Source organism: Clinocottus analis, unplaced genomic scaffold, assembly GCF_023055335.1.
Source record: "Clinocottus analis isolate CAN_PGR_092001 unplaced genomic scaffold, fCliAna1.0.p SCAF_2, whole genome shotgun sequence".
Lineage (NCBI taxonomy): Eukaryota > Metazoa > Chordata > Actinopteri > Perciformes > Cottidae > Clinocottus > Clinocottus analis.
The window spans coordinates 1,713,775-1,724,066 of record NW_027175931.1 but is presented as its reverse complement, the minus strand read 5'-3'; the positions used below and the strand labels follow the sequence as shown (position 1 = coordinate 1,724,066).

The window sequence follows — 10,292 nt, the reverse complement described above, 5'->3', positions numbered from 1 at the left end:
TCTGAACAATAAATAAAAACAAACAAATCACCTAGAACTGGAAAAAAGGAAAAGAAAATCAAGAAAAAGAACAAAACCCAAATAACTGCAATTGAAAAAATAATAATAAATAAGGATAACAGTAATTAGAAATGTTTCCTCAGTGACAACCCACACCGTTTATCTAATATTTGAGACTGCTTCATCCTCAAAACTTAAACATAAAAACTTGAAATAAAAAAAAAGAGCTGTTGTCGTCGTATTCAATATGTAGTCGATAGATACACACGATTGCTTTACAATAATGAGCTCTTATTAAGAGCAAATTTTATTCGGCTGCAAGTGTGGTGTTCTTGATTAAGTTCCAGGTCCGGCGGGCAGAGAGAGGGAAGTCAAATCCTCTCGTTATCGTGAAGCGACCTGAAGAAAATAAAAACAAAACATGAAAACAAGTTGTTTTTTTAAAAAAAAGAGATGACAAAGACGAGAAGTTGATACTCACCGGTTATGAGGCGGTCAGTTGCCGTCATCGATGGCTCCCAAACCTTTACGGTCCTCGGTCACCCGCATCTGTGACACGGAGAGACGGGAAGGAAATAAATACGGAAAGCACTTTTATAGAAACACTGTCACTTCAATATGATCATTTACTTATAACCTATAACTATTTCTCATTTTATCTGGTTACATAAATAATAAGAAATTCACATTCATGGTCGACACAATATTTCCAGTCGAAACTAATTATATTAAATTATGAAAAATGATGATCGTATTGTTGTTGCTCTACACGGTTTATTTATGCAAGTTTTAGTTTTTTATTGTAAAAAAGTCATATGACAAAAAATGTTAAAGTCACAGTATGACATAAGAAATGTTAAAAAGTCATAGTACGACATAAGAAATGTTAAAAAGTCATAGTACGACATAAGAAATGTTAAAAAGTCACAGTATGACATAAGAAATGTTAAAAAGTCATAGTACGACATAAGAAATGTTAAAAAGTCATAGTACGACATAAGAAATGTTAAAAAGTCACAGTATGACATAAGAAATGTTAAAAAGTCATAGTACGACATAAGAAATGTTAAAAAGTCAAGGTATGACATAAATGTTAAAAAGTCATAAAATGACATAAATGTTAAAAAGTCATAAAATGACATAAATGTTAAAAAGTCATAAAATGACATAAATGTTAAAAAGTCAAAATATGACATAAATGTTAAAAAGTCACAGTATGACATAAATGTTAAAAAGTCATAGTATGACATAAGAAATGTTAAAAAGTCAGAGTGGGATATAAGAAATGTAAAAAGATTATAGTATAATAATAATAATTAAAAAAATATTGACATTTGTGGGAAATGGGTGTGAATTAGATAAAAATAAATAAACAGCAGGTTTCCCTGGAGAAACTCCCTCCACCTTGTCCAGCTCGTCCTTCGTCTCCTCCTCCATGCGTCGGATGTCGTCCATCGACAGCTCGATCCACTTGTCGATCCAGCAGAACAGCTGTCTGTGGAAGTGGGTGAACAGTCGCTTCTCCACCTGGACGAGCGGGTTGTATGCTCTTTACTGCTCATTTGCATATTTATAATACTTGTTTTCAACTTTTTTACTTGTTTGCACTTGCTGTAAAAGGGTTAAATCCTGTTCATTTATAATACTAATAAAGGGTTATCTTGTATTTACACACATCGGCCACCAGGAGGAAACATCCTGAAGACGCACCTTTTGGATCATGTTCTCCACGGTGCCCTGAAGTCCAAACCACTTGAACTCCACGGAGACGAGCTTGTAGGCGCACATGTGCGGACAGTCGGGGTTGGCGGCGAGTTCTTTCTGCGGACGCAAAGAAGGCGTGAAAAACACGAAAAAAAAACACACACCAGGTGTCCAGGCTTCAGCGTTTTTATTCCCCTGAAGGGTCAGTACCTTCCAGTTGGGCCCCAGGGGGCCTCTGCCGGTCTTCTCCGACTTAAAGATGGCCGGATCGTGATCTGGGTTGTATTCCTGAAGAATCACACGTTCAGTGAGGTCACATGACAAACAGGAAGTAGGTTCATTAAGTACAGGAAGTTAATCATGGCAGATGTTTGAGATTCAAATGTTGATTAGTTTTAGTCCCATTTTAGCCAATTTTGATTTTTGTAAATGTTTGTTATTTTCGCTCATAAAAAATTTTAATAAATCATTTTAAAACTTTTTATCGAGTTTTAGTCGACAATTCGAAACAATTTAATCCAGTTTCAGACAATTTTAAACTTTTTATCAAGCTTTAGAAAACAATTAAAAAATTGTAATAGAGATTTAGTCGACAATAATGTTAACATTTTTAATTTTTAGTTGAAAGCAACTTCGCTGACAATTTAAGTTTAGTTAACTTTAAGTAATTACTTTTGGTCAAAATGTTTTGTCAGCTATATATCAATTATCATTTTGATCCAATTTCATTGATTATTTCAGTCAATCTAAAAAAATTAAAAAAAGAAATCGACAAAATTGTTAGACCCGAACAAAGACTCAACGATTTTGATAATTTATTTGGTTTCTGTCGAGTTTGAGTGAAGTTATGAACCTGAAAGCTCTCACGAGGTCAACGGCAAACCTCACGGAACCCAGAGTTACAATACGTAACTAACGTTTATTGGACCGATTGATTGGGAGCTCGATTCTAATTCCAATCTGACGCTCAAACAGTCGAGTCGTTGCCGTACCTTTGGATTTATGACACTTCTGTCAGCGATATCAATGTCTACTACCACCCTTTTGTCCAATTGGCTCTGGTCTAGTCCGTGTACCTGCACAGAGGAAAATAAAAAATAAAAAAACGGCCATTTTTTGGCTCAGTTTAAATCTCATAAAAACCACCAGTGCAACATAACGGCCTCAATATCCATCGTGAAAACAGTTTTTCATGCAGTCATAAAATCAATCATAGATCTACTTTAGGGAACAAACAAACATGTTTATTTGAACGGGTTGTTTTTAACTGTATGGAAGGTAAAGAGTGCCCGCTCTCGGTCGCGTGACTTACATTTTCCTCCTCGCCCATATCGGGCTTGTGCCAGGTCTCGATGGTCAGAGTGAACTTTTCCTTCATGTAAACATTCTGTGAGAAGCAAAAGAAGATCGTCAACAACCGTCACAGTTTGTGAAGAAGCTTTCCATCAATATGAAAAACATAAATACTTACTGTGATGACTGTGGCAGAGGACACGGGGAGTGGGGGGGGGAGAGAGAGAGAGGGAGAGAGAGAGAGAGAGAGAGAGAGAGAGAGAGAGAGAGAGAGAGAGAGAGAGAGAGAGAGAGAGAGAGAGAGAGAGAGAGAGAGAGTTTTAGATGATGCTCAAATTACAAATGTCAAGCTTTTCATTTGGTGTCGACCTGTCAATCACCTTGTAGCCCCGCCCCTAAAACATCTCCTGCATTATGGTCTGTTTGACTCTTAATGACCACGATAGACTTCTATACAACCAGAGGAGTCGCCCCCTGGTGGTCAAGAGAGAGAATGCAGCTTCAACACATGAATGATAGACTTCTATACAACCAGAGGAGTCGCCCCCTGGTGGTCAGGAGAGAGAATGCAGCTTCAACACATGAATGATAGACTTCTATACAACCAGAGGAGTCGCCCCCTGGTGGTCAAGAGAGAGAATGCAGCTTTAACACATGAAGCGTCGACTTCTACACAACCAGAGCAGTCTGGTTGTGTAGAATTATATTTACTTGGTTCTGATGAAAACAAAAGCTCTCACTGTATCTGATGTCTCTCTGTCACACTTCATGATTTTCTACTCTGGCGTGAAACACATGCACTCAAACTCGTGTCAACCGACGTGCTGTGTGTAGCGTGCCGTGTGTAGCGTGCTGTGTGTAGCGTGCTGTGTGTCGTGTGTCGCGTGTAGCGTGGTGGGACTCACCGGTTTTACAGTACGGATACGCATTCCAGGCCTCCTCTTTCACCAGCAGAGAGTCTTTGGGAGCGATCCTGGAGAGGATATCTGGCACTTTGCTGCGGAGACACAAACACCAGTCGAGTTTGCAGAAAAACGCAAAAAGAAACTTAATTCAACTTAAAGGAGAAAAGCGTCAGACCTCATTAGCTCTTTTGCTGGACAGTCGCTCCAGTAAATAACTTAACCAACTACGCTTCACAGCTTGATTTAGCTTTCAGATCAAAAGTCACGATTTGATTCTATTTAACCTTTTTTTCGTCGTTTCAAACCCCCCAAAACTGTGATATATAGTTTAAAATTCTCTCAGGACAAACGTACGATCTGATCCAATTTAAATACTGCATTTAATATTGAATAATAACTTACTTCACCTTATTTTAAACAACAAAAGGAAGCTTAACAGAGTTTTACTAGATGCACCTGAATGCACCACGAAGACAATCGATTTTAAAGTCACAATTTCATTAAGTTTAAGCGTTTTTCAGACGGTTCAGCTTCTGTTGGACGATGGAGCCTGCATCCCATAAGATCATCGCATCGTTGGTGATATTTTCATAAGGCGCGTGATATTTATTCATCCTCTCACGCCCCACACGGCGTGCGCCCCGCTCACCTCTTCAGGTGGTAGATCTTGTGGGTGTACTGCCCCTTCTCTCCGTCCTTCTCGTAGGGCTCGTTGACCAACACCTCCACGCCTTCGCCTCCGCCCGTCTCGCTCTTACTGGCCTCGGCCACCGCGTACAGCTGGCCCACTTGGTACTGGGAAGAGGAGGAAGAGGAGGAGGAAGAACACGGATCAACAATAATTAACTCCATCAATGTCCCAGTCGGAAATAACGTCGAGTTCAGAGCCGAAACTGCGTAGCAGTGAGAGTTTCTGTGCAGAGATAAGCTTCCCTCTCTGGTGAAGGAATGCTAATTACTGAGCAAAAATAGACCTTTTTCCACATCAGACGTTTCACAGCAGGAATAAAAACAACTGGAACTAATTTAAAAAAAGGAGGACTTTAAAGCTGCATCAATTATTTTTTTACGCAACGACAACAAAGTCATTGTTGACGAAGTCTTGATTCGTTACAACGCTCTAAATGCAGCTTTGAGTTGTTTAATATGTTTTTTTTTTAAAAGGTCCACTGGTTGGAGTGAATATCAGAAGACTCTTGTGCGTCATATTTGGGTATAAACTGTTTTTTTTACTTCTAAAGGATGCTCCAAAGTTATTTTATTAGTTAGTTATTATATATTTTATATTTATTTGAATTGGCTAATAAATAGTGACGTACGGCGTGTTAGCACCGGGAGCTAAATCTACTGGAAAAAAAAATTTGATGATTTCTTCCCCACAATAGTGCTGATGTGTTTGTGAAAAAGAACAGATGTGTTGTTCTACACAACAAAAATAAAATAAACAACACAACAGAAGGTCAAAGACTCTTGTTGACAACCATCCGGATTCTTTGACCTCCGTTAGCTAGACGCAGACTTTAGCTTCGAAACAGCAAAGTAAGCCTTTTCCTCTTCCTCTTCCTCAGAGTTCACACCCTTCCTGAACCACTTAAAAGTGCTGCGACACTGGAAACAGTGACTCACCGGGGCCGTCAGACACACACACACACACACACACACACACACACACACACACACACACACACACACACACACACACACACACACACACACACAGGATGTGTCATTGCAATGTTGAAACAGCGGCTGTTTCCCAAGACGTGAATTTGAAGGCAACTGAAGATCACTTCCTGCGTTTGGGGTGAAAGAGTTCAGGTGGCAGGAAAACCAGTGAGACCACTAAGAACCAGTGACACAAGTGAGTCTGTGTCTCGGCCCACTGATGGTTTCTGCAGGAGGAACACGAGTCCTAATTAAAAAAAGAGGACGTTTGTTTAATTGTTTGGGGATCCATTGGCAGAGATGGAAAACTTTCTGCTCCAAGCTTTGTCCACTGAAGGCAAATCTGCAGCCTCACCACCAGGTGGCGCCAAATCATTTACACTCAACCTATAAATGTTTATGAATACAAAATAAAATACATTTTTTTCTTTCATTTCCAATTCCCAAAATGTATAACGACCAATACCGAGTATTGATCCCATACCACTGTGTTAAAAACACTTCTGCGTTTTGAAAACACTCGCTACAAGCTAACCGCCACGCTTGCTACCAGCTAACTGCCATGCTTGTTACTAGCTAACTGGCACGCTTGCTACTAGCTAACTGCCACAGTCGCTACTAACTAAGCACCATGCTTGCTACTAGCTAACCACCACGCTTGCTACTAGCTAACCGCCACACTCGCTACTAGCTAACTGCCACGCTCGCTACTAACTAACCGCCATGCTCGCTATTAGCTAACCGCCATGCTCGCTATTAGCTAACCGCCATGCTCGCTACTAGCTAACCGCCATGCTCGCTACTAGCTAACCGCCATGCTCGCTACTAGCTAACCGCCATGCTCTCTACTAGCTAACCGCCATGCTCGCTACTAGCTAACCGCCATGCTCGCTACTAGCTAACCGCCATGCTCTCGACTAGCTAACCGCCATGCTCTCGACTAGCTAACCGCCATGCTCTCGACTAGCTAACCGCCATGCTCGCTACTGAGCACGTGCGACTCTCAGCCGGGACGAGAAAGAAGCGAGGTGGCTCCCTCGTTAGCTAGTACTGGCCCAGACACTGGAGTTTGTGTTGTTGTTTTGTCGCGTAGATGATTATATTATACTCAGATTGGTGCACGTTAGTAGTCGTGAGTAGTAGTTTTTGGGGCTCCGTGGATGCTCAGCGCGAGTCGGTGAGCAGGGACTCAGGAATGCGACTTGTCGTGAATAACCTGCTCCTCGCCGACGTTAGCAGCAGCAGTTCCCGAGCGGGGGCGGGGGGGGAGGGCGGGAAGACAGGGAACGCAGCAAACAACAAAACAGGGTGAACCCGAACAGGGAGATCAATAATAACGTGTCGAGGCAAAGCGCCCGTCTGTCTTCGCCTGTCAGAGGGAGGAAAAAACGAAAAAATGTTAACCTGCTAGTTCGCGGCCGGAGGTTTACTCATAAAAACAAGGTGTGGGACCTGAACGCGGTGTTGCCTTCTAATGAGAACTATCACCGGGTTCAGATCTTGACAGATGAGAGTATCATTCAGGTGCATTCTGGGAAAGTGTGGGATTTGTTTTTGGCCTCTGCAATTCCCATAACTTCATGGATTAATATTGGGTATTTAAATGTAAAAATACAAACGTATGTGGCAGTCGCACATCTGACAGGACTTCTTCCTTCAGGTTCTTGTTCCAGCTCATAATTGTGACTCAGGAATACGGCCGAAGAAGGGGTTTAGAAGAAAAGCCGGTTGTACGAGTGATTATACGGCTTAGAGAAATACCGGCTTCTGCTTTGCGTTAAGCTAATGGAGAAGGAAACAACAAAGAGTACAGTGTTGCGCCGAGTTAGCAAACAGCACTACTTAGGTAATAGGAAAATAAAGAAAGAAAGAAGGGCTGCAGGCGAGGAAAAAGGCTCATGAAAACCCTGAACACCGATCTAAAAAGGAGCGAGGCCGAACTCGTTGATAACGTTGGAGCAGGCAGTCGTCTAGTGAGGAAACAGTTCTGCCGCGATGTCTGAAGGAAGCCGAGAGGCTCCGACAAGCACAACACGAGGCGGCCGCTCAGTCTGCAAGAAGACCTATGTGATGCCGACTGTATGTGGACTGAGGAGGAGCGACGTAGAGACGCCGTATACGCCTCTGGTGTCGACCTGTCAATCACGCTGTAGCCCCGCCCCTAAAGCGTCCCCTGCTTTATGGTCTGTTTGACTCTAACAGACCATAATGTACTAAATGAACATCATGCTGTATAGAAGAAGACTAGAAACTAGAGATTGAGACATAAACTCATGTTTACAATGTTTACTGAGGGAATACATCAAGAGAGAAGTAGAGTCACTTATATAGACTTCTACACAACCAGAGGAGTCGCCCCCTGGTGGTCAGTAGAGAGAATGCAGCTTCAACACATGAAGCATAGACTTCTATACAACCAGAGGAGTCGCCTGGATGGAGAAACTTTGTTTTTAAAACAAAAAGATGTGATCCTGAGTCAAAAAGAAAACCACACAAATAGATGTTTGTCTAAATTTGGAACATAAAATGAAAAACAAACGAGTCTTTACCTCCTCCACTGAAACCGGCAGGACGATGCGACTGCAAGAGACAGAAAAACACAATAAACAAGATATTAGGGCACAGATATAAATAATATAGATATAAAACGTAATATAAGAGGTACTCTAGTAAACAGGGTATTAAAGAGACAAGATGCTCACTCTATGTACTAAAGGACAAATAAAAAAACAAAAAGGTTGAATATCTTATAAACAATTTGATTTGCCTTCCAAAATATAAAAACACTGGATCCTACACTTCCCATAATGCAACTGGAGAGCGTCTTTCATCAGACCCGCCTTGCACACAGAGCCACAGAAGACATTACATAGGACGTGACAGGGTCTCATTCATTCAGAGGGTCATGGGTTTGATCATTTTTAAAGAAGTGTGTTTGGACTGATAGATCAGAGACAGGTGTCCCGTTATCATAGAAACAAGAGGAAGAGGAAATTATGAAACCTGCAATCAGGACAGCCACTGCACGGTGAACAAACACACCTTTGGTGTAAATGAAAAAACCCTGCATGTGTGGTTTATTTGTGTTCTCATAGTTTGCCTCGATACAAAAGCCGATTAATTGCCACCTGTTGCCAGTCTCGCAGGGCCTGAATATTTCATTAGAACAGATCAGAGTGAAAGAGGAGCCTTCCAGCAACGAACCCGGCGGCTGCTGGGTGGAAGAAGATAGTTCACAGAAAACACACCATGGTGTGTACATTTTTATTTCATTCTTCAAGCAGTATGGGTTTAATGCTCTGTAAGTACGGTACATCTAACATGGTTAACCATTTAATGCACTTTGCACCTCGGTCAGGTGACAGCCAGCTACTTGGATGTTGTTCCAGTTGTGCATATGAGTTACAGGAATTTAGGGGTGGGGGCATTCATTCTTACAATTCCTTCTATTAAGTTGTAAAAGTGGCTCCATCAATACATTTGATTTTATATTTGCCAAGCAGGAAGAAAAAAAAAAAAAACGAAAAAAAAACAAAACGAACCCTGTGCAATCATTCGTCAATATAAGATGGCGTTCATTCAAACGTCAAGCAGGTGCCCATTGATACGTGGATGTACATCTTTGCTGAACGCTCCCGGACGAGTTCTTCACTTCGGCATCAATACTTTGGAGGATACATTAAGTCTATGGATGTTTAACTGGAAGTTTACAAGAAAAAGCCGTCGCTTCCCTCGTCACACCAAACTACAGTGCAAAGTCGGCAAGTTTGAGCCCAGGTCGGTGGCGAGCGGGAGCGGCTCAAACCAAACCTAAAGCTCAGTTACTCCGCTGTTTTAAGTACTTGGCTCAACACATTAATGCCGAATTTACTCTCATTTCTTATAGTATCCTACCGTACTAGTTTCGTACACGTACGTGTACTAACAGCTGATACAACTTTAAATTGATCGAATTGTAAATGGAGTTCTGCGATATGAACTCTGGGAGTTCTAACAAAGTGCCGAGCCACGTTCTGTCAGGTAGATACTAAATAAATAAATAACGCCCAGTTTCATAAAGTTTGAATACTCACAATTCCTTAATGAGCATGTTGGCTACGCCTCGGTCCTAAAAGGAGAGCGGGAGAGAGAGGGGGAGCCGCGGAAGAGCCTCTTTGCAGCCGACAGAAGACGTTCATTCACGGCCCCGACGGCTTTTAGACTCCGGGGTTTCTTCCTGGAAGATGCGAAGGGGGCGCGGCTTGGACCAAAAAAAAAGAGGGCGGAGTTACCGCACCTTCAGTTTCAGGTAACGTCATGTGACGTTCAAGTGCAGCCGGTCCGCTGCTGTACCTATTCTACTACAAGCGCCACTGCTGGTTATATTATTACTGCGCATGCAGCTCGGGTTCAATTACATTATGAATACTGTGCATAGCTATAGTAATAATAATAAAAACAAAAGGTGGCAGTTTGACTTTAAGTCTCTGTGTCAAACCAGTACCGCCAGAAACCAGAAACCGTCCGCTGTGGTTCCAGTTTAACCAGTTTTATGACACAGTGTGACGCCCAATAAAGTTGCTCCTCTGTAGTTGCCCAACAGGTTGGCCTACAAAGTCGTCTGTTGTGTTAGTTAATTATCACGCAGACACTCCCGTTCTCTATTCTAGGGAGAGTGTGAGCCCTGCTGCTCTGGGGCCAAGAACACTAAATAAGATTAATAAATTAAAAAAAAAAAAACACACA

General features: G+C 41.9%; 1 protein-coding gene across 1 annotated transcript; it reads right to left on the bottom strand.

Annotated features, from left to right (window-relative positions):
• Positions 1-274: 274 nt before the first annotated feature.
• LOC137790447 (phosphatidylinositol transfer protein beta isoform-like) lies at positions 275-9,807 on the bottom strand. Its single transcript, XM_068584699.1, has 12 exons — positions 9,641-9,807; positions 8,117-8,147; positions 4,552-4,697; positions 3,903-3,994; positions 3,176-3,183; positions 3,017-3,091; positions 2,697-2,780; positions 1,915-1,992; positions 1,711-1,821; positions 1,405-1,527; positions 482-549; positions 275-399 (listed from the first exon to the last, which is right to left on the bottom strand). The coding sequence occupies exons 1-11, from the start codon at positions 9,655-9,657 to the stop codon at positions 496-498; spliced, it is 819 nt and encodes a 272-aa protein (XP_068440800.1). The 5' UTR covers positions 9,658-9,807; the 3' UTR covers positions 275-399; positions 482-495.
• Positions 9,808-10,292: the final 485 nt, after the last annotated feature.

What these genes read in the sequence shown, in the direction of transcription:
- LOC137790447 (XM_068584699.1), bottom strand. An exon ending in TGCCGGTTTCAGTGGAGGAG is followed by an intron (nt 4,698 to 8,116) that starts GTAAAGACTCGT and finishes TCCTCTTCCCAG; the next exon opens with TACCAAGTGGGCCAGCTGTA. An exon ending in GAAGTGTCATAAATCCAAAG is followed by an intron (nt 1,993 to 2,696) that starts GTACGGCAACGA and finishes GTGATTCTTCAG; the next exon opens with GAATACAACCCAGATCACGA.